Raw genomic sequence first — 23,447 nt, forward strand, 5'->3', positions numbered from 1 at the left:
ATTCTCCCTATTCTAAAAAAAAAAAAACTCTTCTTCTCCTTATTTCTCTACACTTACTATTACATTTCCTTTAACATTTCTCCTCCCTCTTTACCTCTTTATTTCCCTGCTACTCTCTACTTTACTATTACACTTCCTTCATCATCTTTTCTTTCTTATATTTTGACTTTTCTTCTCTCCATATTATTTTGTATAAATTGATATAATTTTTCTCATTCAATCTATATTTTCCCCACAAAAAACTATGAGTACTCTCTCTCTCTCTCTCTCTCTCTCTCTCTCTCTCGGATTTTTGTTCTTTCTTAAAATTTTGATAAAGGTTGATGGTTTTTTTTTAAAAACATGTTCTTTGGGAATGTGTGTTTTTTAATTTCCCATTACAAAGTTTCTCCCTCCCTTTTATAGATTGAATTTTAATATGAATTAATACTTGTCTTTTTGGAAATAGGAATTTGAGTTTATGTCAAAACACAATCCACATGGCTATGAATTTGAATATGCCTACCAATTTTTTGAGTAATAAATTATTATTATAAAGTCTATCTTTTATTCCTTTTGTTTTATTTTAATTTTGGTTAAGATAACATTGTAATTTTGTGATGAATTTTTATAATTATGATAATCTCATTATTTCTTAAGAGATGAGAAAATTGAATAATAAACTTTAAACTTATAAAATTTAGTTGTATATCAAATATAACACACTACAACAGAAGTGGGAAACATATAGTTTACCTTAAAAAAAAATATTAATCAAACATACAAAATATATTTGTACTTTGAACAGATGAAAATATAAAAAAAAATAGTTGTAGAAATCTTTAAAAAAAATAAATAATACTTAAAAGTAAGTGTTACATTTTTATATATTACACCCCATTACAAAATATTTATATATTTTCATGCATCGTGTAGGTCTGTAGCTAGTTTATTTAATAGTTAGATAATGGGGGTTGGAGAAAGTAGGTTTCAAACCGCAGACATAAAACAAAAAATTACCATCAAACTCAGTATTGTCAATCATCTTCTTCTTCTTCTACTACATCTACTTCACTTTCATTCTCTCTATGTAACCTACTTTCTCCAACCCCTGTTATCTAACTATTAAAATAAACTAGCCACAGACATAAAACAAAAAAATTACCATCAAACTCAGTATTGTCAATCATCTTCTTCTTCTACTACTACATCTACTTCACTTTCATTCTCTCTATGTATTAGTTTATTTTCATCACTTTAACTTTGTATGTGATTTACTTTCATGCTTTATTATTTGAGAAAGTTTAGAGATATAACAAAATGTTACAATAATTTTATTTTCATCGATCTATGGTAGGTCCAGGTCAATTTTGTTTTGACCTATGTGATGAAGAATAGACAACACAGACTTTCTTTTCCTAGAGTAGCAAGAGCGTCGGAAATCACGGCGCAAGTTCAATAGGTACTAGTAGATTGGGGTGATGATGTCAGAATTGCATGAAATTTGGATGGCTGAAAGGAAACAGTCTTTTGATCAAGACTCATGATTAAGGCTTTGGAAACATTTTTTTTTTTTTGAGAAAGAGGCTTTGGAAACAACGATTTTTCCTTTTTAAGTAATATTTGATTTCCTTAATAAATTTTAATTTAAAAGTTAGAATAAGGTCTTGCCTGTTTTGGGACGTCTCTTAGAGACTGTGTTTTCAATTTTCCCCATTATCTCAATTTTGCTGCCACCTAATTATGTGATTAGCACGAATTAGGGTTTTTTGTGCATTTATATAGTTGCACTATGTTTTCTTTTTACTTTTTAAACACATTGTGGCCTTCAAGACAATTCAATTATCATATTAATAAAAATTCATATTTTTGCCTATTGTTTCTCTCTGGTAAATTTCAGAAATTTATTACCTTGTGGATTTAAGGAAACTCTCATTTATTTGAGGTTTCATTCAAGAGCATACATGCCTTTTTTTTTTTTTTTTTTTTTTCCCTTTAAGAAGTAACGTGTTTGTTTTCTTCTAGCTTCCCCAACATCAATATGAGAGATTAAGAGCTCAGATGTTGTGGAGCAACTTTTATTATTTTCATTCAATCAAGTTCAATTATGTATTTAGTTATGGTTAATTTATTTAAGCTTGACCACAATTAATCACGTTCTCATCATCCCGTCTTAGTTTAAGTCCTCTTAATTGAAATATTATCGAATTTTATTGACTCTCGAATGCCTACAAATCAAAGAACATGCTAACCATTGAACTCGAATCAAAATTATTCCATGGAACAAAGAGTCTGATACCCCAACATGTGCAATAATTAGTGTAATCATTGACCTATATATTGCTATTTTAATTTTAATGTCATATTTTTCAGCGTTTTGTTTTCTAGTAGTATATTTTTCAACGTTTGGTTCTTGATGATGGATTGCCAGTTGCAACGACGCGTTTTCATCTTATTCCAAATTTTGATATTTGATTACTGCAAGTAGGTTTTTTTTTTTTTTTTTTGAGGGCATTACTGCAAGTAGTTGAGATTGTTAAATGACACTTACAATAAGCCCACCTACTAGATTATAAAGAATGACTGAGAAGAGAGTCAATCTCTGATTCTCTGTTACACAGTTACCTCATTTGTTAGAGGACTTTATTTTATCAGGTGATGCTCATGCTATGAGTTGTCATATGTTATTTTAAATATTTAAAAAATAATCTAATTGCAAATGCTTTAAATGAAGCACATTTCCACATTATCACTTGCATTGATATTTTAGTAATAACAAAACAACCATCATAGTTTCACAAATGATGATCTAAATATGTTTGTTTATGTGCTTTTGGTCATACATAGCAGACTGACATGAGTGATAAGAAGATAGCTAAAATGTTGCTTCATGTTGCACAACTTCACCAGCACAAATGTTTAAAATTTCTTTTTATTTGCTGTAACAAAAGGCTTGTGGTACTCCATTTTCTAAATATGGTTACCCAATCATACAAATTTTGCCTTTAATCATGTTTATATATACTTCCTAAAGAAATTCAAAATCCATGCTGCAGATAAAATAAATTAAAAATTAACGCATTTATGAAGTTCTATCAATTTTTTTTAGTCGTTCAGTAAATTGAGAAAGAGAATTTGAACTATAATGTCTCATTGAAATTACCAAACAGTGTGACAACTATAGGCCTAATAGATATAGTCATCTCACTTAGGTTTAGCTCCTCCATGATGGGTTTTTTATGTATTTTTAAGACCAATATCAAGACATGCAAACACTCAAAATCATCTCAGTTTATGCCTTTCTGAATCAAGCAATGCCCAAACAAAGTCTCAATTGATCGAGTTTCGGGAATCTGAATCTCAATTAGGCCCATTAAGTCGGCTCATGACTCTAGACTTAAAGCACTACTTGCCAAAGTCTTGCAAAAGTATTATTAAAGGTACCATTTAATCAATTTTAAGAAAAAAGAAGAGTAGTGTTAAACCTTTCACAACTGACCGGTTCTCAAACAAACGAAGCACCATTGGTTTGGCAGGGATAAGGAGAAAAAGGAAGAGAAAAGTAAATGGATGTTGAAGCAGTTGTCTCTATAGTGATACGGAAACTCACAGACCTGCTCATTCAAGAACCAATCATCTTCAACAAGGCTATAGATGAGATAGAGCAAGTCAGAATCAGCTTAAGACAGATGCAGAGCTTCCTAATAGATGCAGAAGATAAAAAAGAACACGAAGAAGGTGTTAAGAAGTGGGTGGATCAATTTCTTGCTGTTGTTTATGAAGTGGAGGATGCCATTGAAACGTTTGTCCTGTGGAAAATGTATGCAAGGAGAATGGGGTACTTTTTCATCCCCAAGAATTTGAAGGCTGACTCTGACCTTCGCAATAAGATAGAGGAGATCAAGCACAAGATAAAAAACTTTGACAAAATGGAGACAGGTGGGGTCTCAAACCGAGGCGAGCCTCTCATGATTCGGCAATTAACTTTGCACAGGTCAAGTTATCGAGATGAAGGGCTAACACTGAATCAGCAAAACAATGATTCCAGCTATTCTGTGGATGAAGAAACAGACTTCATTGGCTTCGAGAAAGACAAAAGCAAGCTGGTGGCCATGCTAACTGGCAGTGGCCCGGAATCCGGGGATTACCAAAAGTTTCCTGCCATTTCAGTTGTAGGCAAGCATGGCACTGGCAAGACTATCCTTGCAAAGGCAATTGAGGTTAAAAGTCGTCTTGATCGTCGCGTCATTTCAGTTGTAGGCAAGCATGGCTCTGGCAAGACTACCCTTGCTAAGGCAATTTATAAAAGTCCTGAGGTTAAAAGTGATTTTGATTGTCGCGCATGGGTTCTTGCCTCTGGGAACCTTACAGATGTGCTGTTGAGCATATTGGAACAGATTGTCAATATAACTGTTGATAATAAATCTACGAAAGAAGAATTGACACAGAAGATCCATATGAATTTGCAGGAGAAACGGTACCTGGTGGTGTTGGACGATTTACAGACGCCTAGTTTATGGAAAGAACTTCTTGAGGCCTTTCCAGACACAAATAAAGGTAGCAGGATCATATTAACTACCATCAATTATCGCGTCGCTTTTTCAGCAGATACAAGAGGAGAGCCTCACCGGCTCAATCCTCTGAATGAGAAAGACACCTGGAAATTATTCTTGAAAAAGGTACGCTTACCAGACAACTTGATGTTCTCTGATGAAGAAGTCTTCAAGCTTAAAAGGAAACTTATAAGAAGGTGTAAGGGCTTACCTCTGGCAATCGTGGTGCTTGGAGGTTTGCTGTCGACGAAGGATCCGAACTACGAAGTATGGTTGAAAGTTTTTGAGCACCCAAGTTGGCAGCTAGACAGAAAGCAAGACCAGTTCTCAATTATATTGGCCCTGAGTTATAATGATCTGCCCTTCCACTTGAGGCCTTGCTTCCTCTATTTACTGCTTTTCCCAAAAGATAAAGATATTCCTGTGAGAAGGTTGCAGCGGCTATGGCTTGCAGAGGGATTTGTGAAGCATACACCCGAGAAGACTCCGGAAGATATGGTGGAGATATACTTCAAAGAGCTTGTGCAAAGAAACTTGATTCAAATATTCAAATGGAGAAAAGACGGGAGTCCCAAAACATGTCGTATCGGTGTCTTACAAGATGACGGTAATTTCATGTCAAAAGCTCAAGAGATTGGCCTTTTCCACATCCAAAAAATGTCAGAAAAGGAAACTCCTCAGCATGGTGTTCGCCGGGTTACTGACTTTGTTGACCCCGAAGAGTACATCTCACAAATTCAAAATCTGCGCTCTTACTTGGCCTTTGACATTCAAAAAAATGATATGCCTGCGACAGAAATTGATAGGTTTCTCAACAAAGTCACTGGTCAAAATTTTGGATTGCTGAGGGTGGTTGATCTAGAGCGTGTTTACAAGCCTAAACTGCCCGACAATATGGGGAAACTGTTTCTCTTGTTGAGGTACTTGGGCTTAAGATGGACCTTTTTGGATGCCCTTCCCCACTCTGTCGGTGAGATGCCTTACCTTGAGACTTTGGATGTGAAGCACACATATATCAGCTCTCTACCGAGTTCTATTTGGAAGATGAAACACCTGCGCCATCTGTGTCTGAATGAAATACGTCTTGACATGTCTCTGCAAAACCATGGCACTTCTCTTACTCATCTCCAGACATTATGGGGATTATTCGTAGACAAAAAGACTCCAGTGAAGAATGGTTTGTATAGGTTAATCAATCTCAGGAAATTGGGTCTGACATGTCATTTAGATTCCTTTCAAGAATTAGATGAGTGGATTGCAAGACTTGCAAGTCTTCAATCTCTCAGGATACGATCCAAGAACCAAAACGGTCAACCTTGGAAGCTCAATTTGAAGCCTCTGTCAAGCCTTGAGAATCTCACCAACCTGTATTTGCTTGGAAGCTTACCGGAGCTACATGATAGGTATGAATTCCCTCCTAAACTTACAGTTCTTACTTTGTCGGTCTCAAAGCTGGAGAAAGACCCCATGCCAATCCTAGCGCAGCTGCCAAGCCTCTCTGTCCTCAGGCTATTGGCAGATTCCTACACTGGGAAGGAATTGAAGTGCCCACCCAAAGGGTTCATTAAGCTTCAAATTTTGAAGCTTTGGATGCTAAAGGATTTGGAGACATGGGAGGTGGGGAAAGAAGCACTTAAGGAACTCCAAGAAGTAGAAATCCGATGCTGTGACAAGCTAAAGGAACTTCCAGCCCCATTGTTTATTTTGGAAAACATTAAGAAAATAGTCTTAACGAACATGCCACAGAAATTTGTAGATGAGATTCCAGCCAAAGGATTAATCTTCCCCAAAACTCTGCAGTTCTGAATGGGATTTCACTGTTGGGACGATGCGAAGCAGGTTTCAATCTATTCTCTCAGTTACTAGTGATTCTAGTTAATTGATAAGTTGATCATTTTTTGCTTAAAAGTGTTTACTTACTCCACCGATTTGAACTTTGTTTGGTCACTCGTCTATTTGCTTTCAGGAGAAGATATTGCCTAGGCAATTTAATAATATCAACTCTTTTACCCTCCAAAACCCATTGAGAGATTCATGGCTTGAGTTACATGCTTGGAAGACATCCTGGGTTGAAGGAGCTGCTACCTGAACCAGAGTTTGCTAAATGTTATTGCTGTTGTCATTAATGTTTCTGTTGTTCTTGTTCTTGTTATTCTTGCAGCCGCTGCATCTGTTATGTTCTCGTGATTTTACATAAACTGTTAGTTTGATTTGTTTCATTAACGGCTAATTCTTTAGTGTGTTTGGATGAGCTTATTTTCATTCATTTATTGTACAATATATATAAAATTGGCACATAAGCTAGTAATGAAAATAAGCTTGATTTTAAGCTGAAGCAAACAAACCTGAACCAGTTCTAATTTAACAATGTAACGTATGCCACCTTGGAAAAGGATTAAGATACAACAAGTTTTACTACGTAAACCTTATAAATTGACGTGACAATGTATTTAATTGATGGACTTTAACCACCTAATAAATGAATGTTTGAAACGTGTTTTTGTAATTGGTGACATACCTCTGTGTAGTAAACTTTATAATATCCCTAGCATTACTAATGTCACCATATACACATCAGCCCCCCTCCCCCAAAAAAAATTCCATCCGCACAGAATGGTTGTTCTGAATCTTCTGATCATTCACCTGTGAATAATTTTTGTTTCAGTTAGTTGACCAAGCTCCCAGCTCAAGAGATGGGTAGTCTGTCTATATTCTTTAAGTATCAGGTTCAAGAAATGGGTAGTCTGTGTACCCAACAACAGGATCATGCGTGTAAAAGGTGCTTCTGTCATACTTGTTAAGCTTTGCATTGATCTCAAATCTCCTAGGCAGATCCGGGTTGGCCAAAAACAAACGTCCAAATGCAACTAAATCAGCACTACCACTAGCAATTACATTATTTCCTTCTTCCCTATTGTATCCACCTGCAACAATGAATGTCCCCTTGAAGGCCTTTCTCATAGGCAACAGACTACGTTTGGTCTCATGCTTCTCAAACTGGGTAACCATCCTTGGCTCAATCACATGACAATAGAGTATTCCATATTTGTTCAAGGACTCAGCCATGTATAGTCCAAGAGCTTCAGGGTTGGAGTCACCAGAGTCATTGTAATCAGCAAATGGAGAGAGCCTAATCCCAACTTTATTGGCTCCAATCTCATCAGCAACGGCTTCGACTACTTCTAGTGGGAAGCGACAACGATTTTCTAAGCTCCCTCCATATTCATCGGTTCTATCATTAACTTGATCCTTCAGGAATTGATCAAGCAAGTAGCCATTGGCTCCATGAATCTCCACTCCATCAAAACCTGTAATTATTACTGTGAACTTTCCTTTCATGACAACAGATAGAATTAAAGATTATAGAAATTAAGCGTTGCAGTACTTGAAGAAACCTCAGCCCAATAAAAGAGTGGTCAGGAAATCAAAGCAAGCTAGCAGCCTATTTCAATGCAATTGGTTTGATGGTTGCACTATGAAGATGATGGTCCACAATATAGGGCCTTTGGTATCAATACACACAATGGAATGTTAACTATGCCAATGGATGTCAAACTACTTTTCTAAATGTATCTAGTGAAAAGTTGAACTTCTCAGTTAGGATAAGAATGACCTGCTTCCATAGCATTTTTTGCTGCAATTCTAAAGTCGTTGACAACTTGTGAGATTTCATCAGTTCTTAGGCGTCGAGGAGGTGGGTATTCCGCGGCACTAGTGCCATCAATTTGAACCAGAGCTGTTATTGGCTTGTCCGTGCAAGATATTGGAGGTCGGCCATTGGGTTGATAGGCTGTGGAACATGTTATTAGCACTCTTTTAACCTCCAAAAAAAAAAACATTTTCCCACATTTTTTTGTGTTTGGCATCACAAAAAACATTTTTTCATATTTAACAAAAAACAAACCCAATAGAGTGGACCACGCATTCCAAAACATTATATACTCAATAAACTACCACAAATAAATTCCACAACAACAAAAAAAAAAAAAAAAAAAAACTCTCCCAATAATAATCTCTGCCTTTGCCCCTTCTCAATTTATAGACCAAACATTGACTAATGATCAACCAATAAATTTTTTTCAAATGATGTTTTTGTTTTCTAAAACTAGCCATTTTTCCACTTAGAGTATGTTTGGTAGATTATAATAAACGTTATAATGTTATAGTTATTCTTATAATTTAACTATTCAATTATTTGGTTATGTTTTGTTTAGTGTTCATATTGAACTATTTAAGTCATATAGGCCAAAAAAATTATAGTTTCATATTTGGGATCTATTTTTGTGATGAAAGAAAATGTTTTCTAGTTCAAATTCAAATTCGAAACCAAATAAAGAGTCAATTTTCTAAAAAAAAGAACATTTTTCATGGAGAAAGCAGAGTATTAACATGGCACTGAAAATTCTAACCATTAAGAATACAACAAATAGAACAAAAGGGAAAAGAAACGTTACAATAATCAGAAGCTCGCCCTGCATGCCAAAGTTGGCAAAAAAATATGCCCCCTTTTTCATGAACAGCCCTCACAATTGGTTTCCATGCCTCAACTTGTTCTCTTGTCCAAATGCCAGGAGTATTTGGGCCACTTTAAAAGTAAAAATGAAAGAAGTATAGATAAGATGCTTTGTGCCTTACATAAACATAAGGAGGTTGCAATCAGTGCAAATGCATGGGACAGTGAAAAATAAGAATCAATCTATAGTAGTCAATAATCACTCTAGAAAGCAAAATTTTCACCAAAGAGCTACAAATATTGTAATTAAATTATTGTAGTCATTTTGAATAAGGTATCTCAAATTTATTCTTTAGAATATGATAACTAATAGGAGAAACAATTTGGGTACTAAAAATCAGTAGTCAATTATTTGATGAAATATGCAAATTGCCCATACTAGAAAGCTATATATATCTAAAAGTTGAAGCATAGCATTTATTATTGCTAAGCTCCTGTTGAGCCACGTCACTGGCCACATCTCTCTCTCTCTCTCTCTCTCTCTCTCTCTCTCTCTCTCTCTCTCTGATTTTTGTTCTTTCTTATAATTTTGATTAAGGTTGATGGTTTTTTTTTAAACATGTGCTTTGGGAATGTGTGTTTTTTAATTTCCCATTACAAAGTCTTCTCTCTCCCTTTTATAGATTGAATTTTGATATGAGTTAATACTTGTCTTTTTGGAAATAGGAATTTGAGTTTATGTCAAAATACAATCTACATGGCTATAAATTTGAATATGCCTACCAATTTTTTGAGTAATAAATTATTATAAAGTCTATCTTTTATTCCTTTTGTTTTATTTTAATTTTGGTTAAGATAACATTGTAATTTTGTGATAAATTTTTATAATTATGATAATCTCATTATTCCTTAAGATATGAGAAATTTGAATAATAAACTTTAAACTTATAAAATTTAGTTGTATATCAAATATAACACAATACAACAGAAGTGAGAAAAATATAGTTTACCTTAAAAAAATATTAATCAACATACAAAATATATTTGTACTTTGAACAGATGAAAATATAAAAAATACTTGTAGAAATATTTTAAAATAAATAAATAATACTTAAAGTAATTGTTACTTTTTTATATATATTACACCCCATTACAAAATATTTATATATTCTCACACATCGCATAGGTCTGCAACTAGTTCTAATAATTAAAAAAAATAAATAAAAGGAAGATAGTCTGTTAATCTATTTATAGACTTGGTTTTACTTAAAGTAGTTTTTATTATTGTAATACAATGAATTTTTTTAATATTTATTACATCTTTTAGTTAATGAAATTTTAGTCATTCCTAAAATCTATTTAATTCAAAAGGCATACCTATTTTATTGGAACAAGGTATTATCAATAAAATTTGCATCAAGTTTATGCTCAAGTTAACATAATTTAAAATTTTTGAGAGAAATTAGATTAGTTTCGGATCAGTTAGAAATAAATTTCAAGAATGGATTTTATATCTAATTAGGAACACTAACACAAAACTTAGATTAGGTTGGCATTTTTTTTTTTTTAACTATTTATACCCATAGGAACACTTGTACCACTTATAAAGTACCATATTCCCAACTGTTTTTCTTAGCCTCTTAAATATATATTTGTTCTTTGGATAATTCAATAGTTATAATATAGAGGTCTTTGAATTGGATGTCCTTATTGGAAACACCAAGAAGTCTCAACCAGTTGAGCTATAAGGTTCTTGATGATGCAAATAATTTTATTAATTACAAAGTACTACAACATAAAGATTTTATTAGATTTGAAAAGTTTGATTTAATTATCAATTCTCAATTAGTAGCAATTACAAACTAATCAAATGTCAAAGAGAATAATTTCAAGTTATGCTATTTCAGGGATACAAATTTTAAAACCACATGATATTAGAGTGGAAGATTTCAAATTTTCACACCAAAACTTGCTATGTGAAATAATCTTTGTTGTTTGCAATTTTTTTTATTTTATATATTTTCATAGATTTTCCAAAATTTTAGAATTCAAAATAACACATACCCCTGAGCAGTGTCTGAAATCCCAGAGGCCTCTCCAATCAAGAAGCCACCCTTTGTTGTTCTCTGGGAGTAATACAAAACGGCATGTGGCTGAGCAACAAAGTTGTAGGATCTTGATCTCGTTAATGGTGCCAAAACAATCCTACGAATCCATTAAACTTTAAACAACTAATAAAGAACACAACCAAACCAAGTGGATCTGTTTTGCTTAGCTTGAATCATATTATTGGATGATAAATATGGATATTCATACTGACCTGTGAGAGAGATTGAAGTTTCCCAATTTGAAAAAAGTGAGGAGTGGAATTGGTGTCACTTCCTCCATCTCACTTTTGTTGATCTCTTCTTTTTCAGCCATGATAGCTTCTGATCAGTACTCCAACACGATATGATTATGTAAATGAATGGGAGTGGTTCACAAAAGTCACCAGTGTGGGACAATGCCAAAAAATTCACGCCACTAAAATGGTCTAACAAAGACCACAAGCTTTGGCATCCGATGATGTCTTAGAATGCGTTTGGATAGGAGGGCTGCGTCCACGTCTGGCCAGTTTTTTTTTTTTTTTTTTTTTTCCACGCGCATGTGTCACTGTTCATTGGCCATGAACAGTAATTTTAGGCCAATGAACAGTATTTTTTGGGATGAACAGTAATTTTTACACATTAAAAAATTATTTTTGTACAGTATTTTCAGTTTTCAATTTTCAGCAATAAGTTCTATTCATTTACCATTGGGCTAAGGCACGGACAAAATCCTAATTTGGTAACTTTATTTGACTAAGAAAATGATATTGTTTCGTGTACTGTTATCTCTCTATGGGGAAATTGCTGATTGCTTGGAGATTATTGGTACTTGAGTTGTTACTAAATGTTGTAATGAAATGAAGTGGCCTCCCATCCAGTGTATATGGAGAGCCGTACCGTTTGGACTGAGGGATGTCCTTGCTTCCTCCTTCCAATTGTACTCCATCATTCTTTAAAGCATTGGCAATCCTGGTGCTAAATAGCTATATTGCTATTTTTAGCACTACTAATACTTAAAATACATGCTACAACAAAACTCTCACCTCACTCTCAATCTCTCACCCATCATCCTTCTCGTTAAACTATCACCTCTGATTCATCCATCATCCTCACTATTTCAGCCGGCATGAAGCTTAGTTTTTCTTTTTCTTTTTCTTTTTCCTTCTTTCTTTCAATGATGGAAAAGAGAGAGCAAACTGAGGGAGGAAAGTGAAAGAACTTTTACAAATGAAGACTATAGACTCACCTATTTGTAAGTGTTTCATAAGCTTGTAAACTAAAGGAAAGAAAAAAAAGAATGGTGCGAACTAGGAAGAAGGAAACAAATAACTAAAGAAGAAGAATGAAAAAGGAGAGAAGAAAGTATATTATATTATTATGGAGTGGAGATTTTTTAAAGGTTATGTGGTGCAAATTAAACATTGGAAAGTGAAGCAATATATTTTAAAAGTGGGTGAGATGAGACATGAGAGTGACAATTGGCATGTGATTAAGAGAAAAATACAAGAAAAGAAAAAGAAAAAATTTTAAAAATTTTTGTTGAGTTAATATTTTATTTAATAAATGTTACTTTTACAATATTTTACAATAACTTCATAATAAGTTTAGTTGTTAAGATATTAGAAATTGTTTTAGGCCCAAAAACAAAAATTGTAGGTGTGTGTATATATATATATATATAATTCGGGATTTAAAAAATTATTGTTACATTAGATGACGGTGGAGGTGGAGGTGGAGGTGGAGGTGGTGGAGGCGGTGGTGGTGGCGGTTATGGTTGTGGTGGTTGTGATTGTTGTTTTATTGTAGTGAATATATTATTTTATTGTAATAAATATATTATTTTATTATAGTAGATATATTATTTTATTGTGATGTTTATATTATTTTATCATGTTGAAAGCTAAAATAGATCCACTGCTACGGAATATTTTGTAAAGTGAGTAGGCAAAATAGATAAAATAACTTTTTGTGGTGCCAAATAGCTAAATTTTTAGGTCCATTGTTGTGAATGCTCTTATATAATATATAAAAAATGTTAATAAGCACAAGGTACAAAAAAAAAAAATTTAAAAAAGTCAAAAAGACAACAAGCGGTACTTATAAAGCTAGAAAAATAAGATAAAGTTGTAAAAATGACAAAAAAAATTGTCAGAAGAATTTCAAAAAAGTTGTTAACGGGTTAACGGGCGGACAACTTACGGTGCCCGTTAACATAAAAATGATTTCATATAACTCATCATTATAAACTCATATCATATCATCTCAACTCTAATTTCAATTTTTATAATTAAAACTATCAAAAAGATTGTATGTATTTATATTGGCTAAATTGGAATGAACTAATAACTATCTTAACTTATATAAGAATTCTTTCTTTTTCTTTTTTTTTAGAAGAACTTATATATAAAGTTCTTTCTCAAAAAATATATACGAAGTTGAAACAACTAGATTTTTTTTTCCAAGAAAAACACCCAGATATATATAAACTAGTACGTTTCAAGGAGTTAGAGTATATTGGATTATTATTAATTCTAAAAGAAATTTTTTTTTTTTTTAAAAGACCTTTTTTTGGTATTCATTACTTTACTAATTTTTTTTGCTGAATAATTATTTTACTAATTACAAACTTCAATTCTCCCTGGCGCAAGAGCGACTTGTCGTTTTCGCAAACTTTTAAATTCCTATTGGACGACCTGTAGCTTAGGTAAAAGAGAGGTACCTTGTAATTTACTAGTTCTAGTTGGAAACGACTTGTAGTTTTCTTTAGATTGTACAAAATGTGGCTTACCCCAATAAATTGTCGTTTAGAATTGTTTCCAATACCTCATAAGATGACTGCTGTGTCGTCTACAAGTTGTAAAATTGGGCCTAGCGATTAACTTCTGGATACTGGAGCTATATAGCATGCCATTGCTCACGCCAGCCCACTACCCAAATCATTTGTACAGTTTCTCAACTCAACCTAGTCAAGTCAAGTGTTCATGGCGCAAAATGTCTTGGCTTTGTCTTTTCACCTGGTTTGGGTCTGGGGGGCAAGATAAAAGACAAAGTTAAAAGTAAAAAATTAATCTGAAAAATATTAATCAATATTAGTAACAAAGTAAATAACTAACTATATGCTAATGAAATTTTCATACACAATCTAATATAAAATGTAAACTTTAATTTATTTTTTCACACCTATTTTGATTTACTCAATTGCTTTCAACGATTTTTCATATTTTGAAATTGCGACATGATTTCTTCGCACTCAATAGTTTTGAATATATCTTTATCAATATATGTGACTAAGCAATCATTTATCCATTGATCTCTCATTCGATTGTGTAATCAATTTTTAATTATGTTCATTGCTAAAAACATTCTTTCAATAGTAGCTGCTGCAACTTGTAAGATCAATGCTAAGGTCACTAACAAGTTAAACAATGGATATAAAACATCCTTTTTCATTTCTACCATTATTTGAGTGTGCATTTGGATTGGGATGAAAAAATTAAAATTATTTTACTATTTCAACTATTCATAAGCCTTATTGTACTATTCATAGGCCTTATTTTACTATTCATAGGCCTTATTGTACTATTTCAACTAACTTTTACCTTTATCTATAGTACTTTTAGCAATAAATTTTCAGTTTTAACAAAATAAGCGGCATCCAAACACACCCTTAATATAAGAGTTGTTGGAGTGTAGATCTATCTATGTGAGAGCATTAACATTGGTGATGCTAAAACGGCATATTGCTATTTTTAGCACCATCAATACTAAAAAGCCTGCTGCAATGGTGGAAAAGCCAAAAAATTTGGTTGTTGAGCTACAGTACATAGCCAAAGATGTCTGTGTAACGTAGCTAAGATGGTAAAAAAAACAATATTTTATTAGAAGATATATTATTTTATTGTGTTGGTGGTGGTGGTGGTTATCGTTTATTGTAGTAGATATATTATTTTATTGTGTTATTTATATTATTTTATTGTGTTGAATGTTAAAATAAAATCACTGATGTTGAATGTTTTGTAAAATAAGGTGGTAAAATAGATAAAGTAGTTTTTTGTGATGCCAAATTGTGAAATTTTTGGCACCACCAATGATGCTCTGAGAGAAGCTGCCGTGGGAATTGATAAAAAAAAAAAAAAAAAAAGAGAATTTATTTGTCCTTTTGTGGTGTAAGGGGGCAAATAAGATATTTTTATACAATATAGTAATATTATACTATTATTAGAGAAATATTTGGAAGTTCGGGGGGGCACTTGCCCCCCTCGACCCCCCTCCCTCCGCCCCAAGTGGGATGTATGGTAGGATGTGCTTTCGCAAAATGCATTATTGTTTGTATAAGTGGAATGATGTACCTTTTTTCATAGTGAAATGTCTTTTTACATAATAGGATGCTTTATAAAATGCATTATTGTTTACATCAATGGAATTATGTATGTGTGTGTATATATAATATATATTCACTTATAATAAGGAGGTAGGAATGATTTAAACCCAAGTCAATTAAGTCACAAAACTCTTGATCATTACCCATTTAACTTTGACTTTAAGTTTAAGGCTCTAATTCACTAAGAGCTGGATTCTATGAGTCATTGGCCTAAAAGGAAAGACATTAGGAGAGTAGTATCAATCCACTATCCAACCCTCTAACCAGCAAGTAATTATTAAGTACTCTTAGAGTACTAATAAATACAAATCATCTACTACATTAATTAACTTTTTCATATTACTTTATTTTAATAAATTGAATGAGATTTGAAACCTATGGTATTTGCTTAATTATAATTACTTATATTAAAGTATTAATTTGTTTCTTTTTTGTGTAAATGGGATTCGAATCATATTATTGTCTTATATCTAATTTTTATATTAAATAGCTTGCATTTAATGGTGACGGTCAAAAATTATCATAGACCAAATCAAGAGGCATTAGATTATGTTAGAGTAGAAATTCTATCTTATAAAAAATAAATATAAATAAATAAATTAAAAAAAAAAAAAAAAGCTCCTTGTGGTAGATTCTTTCAAAAGCTTTTATCTTAGACTCAAAAGATGTTACGCCCTTAACAAAGTTTGTAGCCTGGAGTGTGTTCCAAGCCAGACATGTCTGTACGATTATATATTTGTTAATGAAACATTAATAGTCTGGTAAGTTAATTAAACCAACTTCCACCATTTGTTTTGCCATGTGACATTTGTGTGTACAAATATGTGTACTTGGCTGTGTGAAATAGACACTGCCCTTAATTTTAAGTGTCGGGTTCAAGAAATGGGTAGTCTGTGTATCCAACAACAGGATCATGCGTGTAAAAGGTGTTTCTGTCATACTTGTTAAGCTTTGCATTGATCTCAAATCTCCTAGGCAGATCCGGGTTGGCCAAAAACAAACGTCCAAATGCAACTAAATCAGCACTACCACTAGCAATTACTTCATTTCCTTCTTCCCTATTGTATCCACCTGCAACAATGAGTGTCCCCTTGAAGGCCTTTCTCATGGGCAACAGACAACATTTGGTCTCATGCTTCTCAAATTGGGTAACCATCCTTGGCTCAATCACATGACAATAGAGTATTCCATATTTGTTCAAGGACTCAGCCATGTACAGGCCAAGAGCTTCAGGGTTGGAGTCACCAGAGTCATTGTAATCAGCAAATGGAGAGAGCCTAATCCCAACCTTTTCGGCTCCAATCTCATCAGCAACTGCTTTAAGTACTTCTAGTGGGAAGCGACAACGATTTTCTAAGCTCCCCCCGTATTCATCAGTTCTATCATTAACTTGATCCTTCAGGAATTGATCAAGCAAGTAGCCATTGGCTCCATGAATCTCCACTCCATCAAAACCTGTAATTTTAACTGTGAACTTTTCTTTCGTAACAACAGATAGAATTAAAGATTATAGAAATTAAGCAATGCACTACTTGAAGAAACTTCAGCCCAATAAAAGAGTGGTCAGAAAAATCAAAGCAAGCTAGCAGCCTGTTTCAATGCAATTGGGTTGATGGTTATACTATGAAGAAATGGTCCACAGTATAGAGCCTTTAGTATCAATGCACACAATGGAATGTTAACTATGCCAATGGATGTCTAGTGAAAAATTGAACTTCTCAGATAAAATAAGAATGACCTGCTTCCATAGCATTTTTTGCTGCAATTCTGAAGTCATTGACAACTTGTGAGATTTCATCAGTTCTTAGGCGTCGAGGAGGTGGGAATTCCGCAGCACTAGTGCCATCAATTTGAATCTGAGCTGTTATTGGCTTGTCCGTGCAAGATATTGGAGGTTGGCCATTGGGTTGATAGCCTGTGGAACATGCTATTAGCACTCTCTTTCAACCTCAAGAAAACATTTTCCACACCAAAAAAACCTCTCCAAATAATACTTTCTTTGCCTTTCCTCTATTTATAAAAAAGAAATTTACAAACAATATTTTTTTCCTAAGACCAGTCACTTTCCCACTTCATTTGAACATAATAATTTTGTAACTTACAAATATACTAAACATATTAGTGATTTATCAGTATGGATGGAAGGTGTTTCTCCACACCTTAGTATTGTAATGTTCGCTGATATATATAACTGATTAATTTTAATAAAATTACCGCATTTTTCTCAAAAGAAATAAAAAATCATATTTGGAGTTTGCTTGCCATTTGAAGCTCCCAAATAGGTCAAAAATATATAAATTCCTATTTGGGATATATTTTTGTGAATGAATTTTTGCTCATATAATTATTTAGAAATACGAAAACAAATATTAATGAAGCCAAACAATAGAAAATGTTTTCTAGTTCAATTTCAGATTAAATACTAGGGACGGACTCAGGTGGAGGCCCAAGGGGGGCCAGGCCCCCTTGGGTCTAAATTTTTTTTTTTATTATTATATATTTAATTTTTGTAATTGGTCCCCTTCCAAAACCTTAAGTCCTCCTTCTCCTCAACAAGCCTAGCTAGCCTCATTTAAATAGCAATTATCCAACCCAAAAACTTAACAAAAACAATAAAAACATTCATTATGATGATTGTATTTTAGCAACAAAAAAAAAAAAAACTATTTTACCACCGAAGAATCAAAAAATCATGTGTTATTGGAGAAGCAAGTTGTTAATAATAAAATACAATATTTTATTAAGATTATATATCTTCCTTCAATTAAAAAAACTCAAATTCTCTCTCTTCCTTTATTATTTTAATGAGTTGTTTATATTATTTTGGATGAAGTGATAAAAAAAATAGAACATTTGATATTGGATGTATTGTAAAATGAAGTGATAAAATAGATAAAGTAACTTTTTGAGGTACTAAAAGCTAAAATTTTTAGCACCACCACTGTGAATGCTCTAACTTCAACCAAAAAAAAATCCTAGCCTGGCCTAATATTAAAAAAAAACATTATTTTGTTTTTGTTTTTGTTTTTGTCTTTGTTGGTAAATAATTGCATTTTAATGTATTTAGAAACAACGATTTTGAATATTTATAATTTGTTAATACTATATAAATGTCTATTGGAGTTTTTTTTTTTTTCTTTATACTTCAGTCTCTAATAGCTTAAAATCTTGGGTTCGTCCATGTCTAGTACCCAGTAAAAAAGAGTCAGTTTTTTTAAACAGAAAATTATTGTGTACTCTCGGAGTACCATAAATGCGTACTCTCTTCTCTCATATGAATGGTGGGTCCCACTAATTAAATTCATGGTAAGACCCACCATTTATGTGAGAGAAGGAAGTACGTATTTATGGTACTCCGGGAGTACCTAATAATTTTCCTTCTTAAACAAACCATTTTTTTCACAAGCAGAGTGTTAATAATTTAATATGGCACTAAAAATTCTAACCATGCATCATGAATACAACGAATAGAACAAAAGGGGAAAGAAACGTTACAATAATCAGAAGTTCTCCCTGCATGCCAAAGTTGGCAAAAAAATAAGCCCCCTTTTTCATGAACAGCACTCACAATTGGTTTCCATGCTTCAACTTGTTCTCTTGTCCAAACGCCTGGAGTATTTGGGTAACTTTAAAAGTAAAAACAAAATTAAGTATAGATAAGATGTTTTGTGCCTTGTATAAACATAAGGAGATTGTAATAAGAGCAAATGCATGGGCACAATGAAAACTAAGGATCAATCTTTGGTCAATAATCATTCTAGAAAGCAGATTTCAAGAGCTACAAATGTTGTAATTAAATTATTTTAGTCATCTTGAATAAGGTATCTCAAATTAATTTCTTTAAAAAATAATAACTAACATGAGAAATGATTTGGGTACTAAATACTATATAATTTCGTCGTCAATTATTTGATGGAGAATGCAAAGTTCCCATCCTAGAATGCTACATTCTAATAAATAAAAAAAAGTATGATAGTCTATTGTCTATTTATAGACTTGGTTTTCATAACATAGTTTTTATTATTGTGATATAAAGAATTTTCTTTAATATTTATTACATCTTTTAGTTTAAAAAAAATTAGTCATTATTAAAATCTATTGAATTGAAAAGGCATACCTATTTTATTGGAACAAGGTATTATCTATTATCAATAAAATTTGCACTAAGTTTATACTTGAGTCAACAATAATTTTAAAATTTTGAGAGAATTTAGATTAGTTTTAGATCAATTAGAAATAAATTTAAAGAATGGTTTCTTGTGCACTTGTATGGCTACCATATTCCCAATTGTTTTTCTTATCCTCTTAAACATTTTGTACAGTTCAACAATTACCACTTACAATAAAGGGGGTCTTTGAACTATGATTCTCCTCCTAAAGGAGAACAGACAATATTACTAAATTACAAGACTTTTTTGACAATTTCTTAAATAAATTGGCAAGGAAATTTCCAGCTCGGTTGATTGGCTTGTTCAAAGCAAGTTACCAAATGAGAAGCTTTGAGGTTTTTTAAGTTAATTTTAGATTATGACAGAGACTTATCTACTTATCTTTAAGTCTTTTAAGTTTCATTTAAAAGACTAAAAGATTTGTAACCCAATTGGCACCTCGTGGATTTTTTAATAGAAATATTTGAGGTTCAAATCAACCTGTTGTAACTTATAACTATTGAATTACAAAATAAAAATAAAAAGGGTAGAGCTTGTGTCCAGTGAAAATTTTCACTGGACACAGCAGGATTTGGACACGTGTCTAAGAGTGGACACGTGTCTCCAATCCAATGTATCCAGTGAAAACTTTTATTGGACATAAGCCACACCCAAATAAAAATTCTTTTAGTTATCCTCTCAAATGAGATCATAACATTTACAAAAAAGGCTAGCAACCCATTTCCTAAATAGGTTAGTTAAACATGAGATCGTAAAATTCTTTAAGACTTCAATTTTAAAACATAAACTTGGAAACAGTTTTTGTTGTATGTTGATTGTTTATATTTTTCAAAAAATTTAGAAACATAAGTACATAACCAAGATATTTACCCTTGAGCAGTGTCTGAAATCCCAGAGGCTTCTCCAATCAAGAAGCCACCCTTTGTTGCTCTCTGGGAGTAATACAAAGCAGCATGGGGCTGAGGAACAAAGTTGTAGGATCTCGTTCTTGTTAATGGTGCCAAAACAATCCTACGAACCCATTATTAAACGTTAAACAATCGATAAAGAACGAAAACAATCCAAGTGGATTGGTTTAACTTAGCTTTGAATCATTATTGGGTGATAAATATGGATTCATATACTGACCTGTGAGATAGATTGAAGTTTCCCATTTTGCACGAAGTGAGGAGTGGTATTGGTGTTACTTCCTCCATCTCAAAACTTTCTTGCTGTTCAACCGTGAATGATTGATTCCTAGTTATAACTTGTAAGTTATAAGTACTCCGATCCAACTCCAACACAATATGATTATGTGATTGGTTCACAAAGTCAACAGTGCAAACAATGCCAAAAATTCACAAAGACCTGAAGCTTTGGCATCCGCTGACTTAATCTTGCGCTACAAATAAAGAAATATATAGCCCAGCTTGCGGAAAATAAAATCATATGATATCAATTCAAAAATATATATTCTTTCATTCTTTAAAAATACAATTAAAAAAATTGCATAATTTTGTATCCTCCGAAATGGAATGAATTTATGAAATAACTTAATTTATATAAGTTGAAATTACTAGATATATTCTATCCAAAAAAAAGAAAAGAAAAAAAGAAAACCAAATATTTAAACTAGTATGTCTCAAGGAGTTAAGTATACAGGATTATTGATTCTAAAAAATAAAAATGAAAGAATAAAAAAACTACTGAATTATTGGTTGACACAAAACATTTCAACTACTACAATAAAATATTCATAACTTTGGTACATTCAAATTTTCCTTAGCACGGCTTAAAAAAAATTTCTCCCTGGCACTGGAAATACTTGTTTTCACAAGCTTCCAAATTCATATTGCACTACCTGTAGCTTAGGTAAAAGAGGGCAACTTTGTAATTAACTAGTTAACTAGTTGGGAACGACTTGTAGTTTTATTTAGACTGTACAAAATGTAGCTTACACCAATAAATTGTCGTTTTGCATATTTTCCAATACCTCATAGATGACCAGTGTGTCGTTTACAAGTTGTACAATTGAGGTCCAGCTGTACAGCATGCCATTACACATGCCAGCCCACTACCCAAATGGCTTGTACAGTTCATGTTCAACCCAGTCAAGTGTTCAAAGCCCATTTAACTTTTATATATATAAAAGGAGACACCGAAGATTTAAACCCTAAATGTCTCTATTGAAAATATCAAAAAATTTCAATTAAATTTCAAAACTCTTTGTCTTCGCCCATTTAACTTTGACTTTAAATGTAAGACACTAGGAGAGTAGCATTGATCCACTAACCAACGAATAATTATTAGAATTATTAGGTACTCATTAATGAATACAAATCATCTACTTTTTTTTTTTTTTTTTGAGGGGGAATCATCTACTATATTAATTGACCTTTTCATACTACTTTTTTTTGATAGATTGAATAAGATTTGAAACTTATGGTATTTGCTTTATAATAATAACTTACTAAAATATCAATTGGTTTCTTTTTTTGCGTAAATGGGATTTGAATCTTTTCTTTTCTTTTTTTTTTTTTGTCTTCTACCTTATTTTTATATTAAATAGTTTGCATTTATTGGGTAATGTCAAAAAAATCATAGACCAATTCAAGAGGCATTAGAAAGCTCCTAGTGGTAGATTTTATCGAAAGCTTTTTACCTTAGGGCCTGAATGTTAGGCCCTTAACCAAGTTTGAAGCTTGGAGTATATTCCCAAGTCCCAACTAGACATGTCTGTATGATTTTATATCTGTTATTGAAACTTTAATAGTTGAGAAAATCTAAATACAAATATATATTGACAACAAATATGACAATGGCTAATGTGACAGATTGTTAGTAATGGGTAAAAAAATAATGTTAGTGATGAGCTCAAATGAAAACTAATCCAAACTTACCAACTCAACTTATGTCAAAAAAATTTATCAAATTTTGTGTATGCAGTCTCTCAATAGTCTTTTAAGCTAAGAAAACCAACTTCCTTTCACCCATAGTAAAAATCCAAAGGCACATTTCTCCGTCTTAAGGAATCGCAACTATATATTACAACAAAAAAATTCATCAATGAATTAGAGCCTTTGAGATGATCAAGGTTCAACAATTTATATTACTTATTATGGCTAATTATCAACTTCTAATCAAAACGTGTTTGATTCAAAATTCGATCTTATAGAATACTAACTGCATTATCTAATAACCCTCAATCTGATTTTGACAACATAGTTACAAGGTGGCATTGTATGTAGTAGTTGCATGCATTGTCCCTCACATGGGGATGGATCAACGATTTGTAGGTCTCACACTCATGTGAAAGAGAAGTTGAGAATAAGATTTACATAACCCATTCTTTTAAAAGCCCAAATCTCATTAAAAGAAATAACTTCATGAATCATAATTGCCTTGATTTAGTGTGAGTGCGAGTTCAATCATCATTGGATTCAGGTCACAATCTACAAGTAAAGTTACCATTATCAGGCGGCACGTAATGCTTGTGGTTTAGGATGAGTTAATTCGTGTCATGTAAGCTTATGCATTTATGCCAAATCCAAGTACTTAACTACTTTAAGCAGTATGTGTTTACATGCTATATGTTGCAAAAAATTTTAATACATCCCATGTTTCGAGATCCTAGTTATTCGTAATAGAATTGAAAGGTAGGGTTGAAATAGGATTCAAACTCCAGACCACTTATTTTAATACCATAAAAACTACTTATTGTCCTAAAAAAATTGAGAATATTGTCCAAAAAGTTTAAACTCTTAGAAAATTATGAATTTAAATATTTAATCATAATTATGATACCATCTCTTATCTTAAATGAAATGAAGATCTTAAATATGTGCA

At 32.5% G+C, this 23,447-nt stretch overlaps 3 protein-coding genes across 4 annotated transcripts; 1 reads left to right on the forward strand and 2 right to left on the reverse strand.

The window, feature by feature from the left end:
* Positions 1-3,256: 3,256 nt before the first annotated feature.
* On the forward strand, positions 3,257-7,229 carry LOC142621860 (putative disease resistance RPP13-like protein 2). The gene is made up of 2 exons (XM_075795228.1): positions 3,257-6,371; positions 6,499-7,229. Exon 1 carries the CDS (start codon positions 3,546-3,548, stop codon positions 6,336-6,338), a length of 2,793 nt encoding a protein of 930 aa, XP_075651343.1. The 5' UTR covers positions 3,257-3,545; the 3' UTR covers positions 6,339-6,371; positions 6,499-7,229.
* Positions 6,830-11,544, reverse strand: LOC142621861 (putative 12-oxophytodienoate reductase 11). Of its 2 annotated transcripts, XM_075795229.1 has the most exons (5): positions 11,306-11,543; positions 11,050-11,190; positions 8,987-9,117; positions 8,146-8,322; positions 6,830-7,840 (listed from the first exon to the last, which is right to left on the reverse strand). In XM_075795229.1, exons 1-5 carry the CDS (start codon positions 11,404-11,406, stop codon positions 7,248-7,250), a joined length of 1,143 nt encoding a protein of 380 aa, XP_075651344.1. In that variant the 5' UTR covers positions 11,407-11,543; the 3' UTR covers positions 6,830-7,247. The 2 variants fall into 2 exon arrangements, with proteins under 2 accessions (XP_075651344.1, XP_075651345.1); XM_075795230.1 differs by lacking the exon at positions 8,146-8,322 and having other exon boundaries at positions 11,306-11,544.
* A 4,633-nt stretch (positions 11,545-16,177) lies between these two features.
* On the reverse strand, positions 16,178-20,863 carry LOC142622207 (12-oxophytodienoate reductase 1-like). Its single transcript, XM_075795648.1, has 5 exons — positions 20,751-20,863; positions 20,493-20,633; positions 18,949-19,079; positions 17,192-17,368; positions 16,178-16,908 (listed from the first exon to the last, which is right to left on the reverse strand). The coding sequence occupies exons 1-5, from the start codon at positions 20,816-20,818 to the stop codon at positions 16,316-16,318; spliced, it is 1,110 nt and encodes a 369-aa protein (XP_075651763.1). The 5' UTR covers positions 20,819-20,863; the 3' UTR covers positions 16,178-16,315.
* Between the last annotated feature and the right edge of the window lie 2,584 nt (positions 20,864-23,447).

The sequence above is a fragment of the Castanea sativa genome, chromosome 1 (assembly GCF_040712315.1).
Source record: "Castanea sativa cultivar Marrone di Chiusa Pesio chromosome 1, ASM4071231v1".
NCBI classification, from domain to species: Eukaryota; Viridiplantae; Streptophyta; class Magnoliopsida; order Fagales; family Fagaceae; genus Castanea; species Castanea sativa.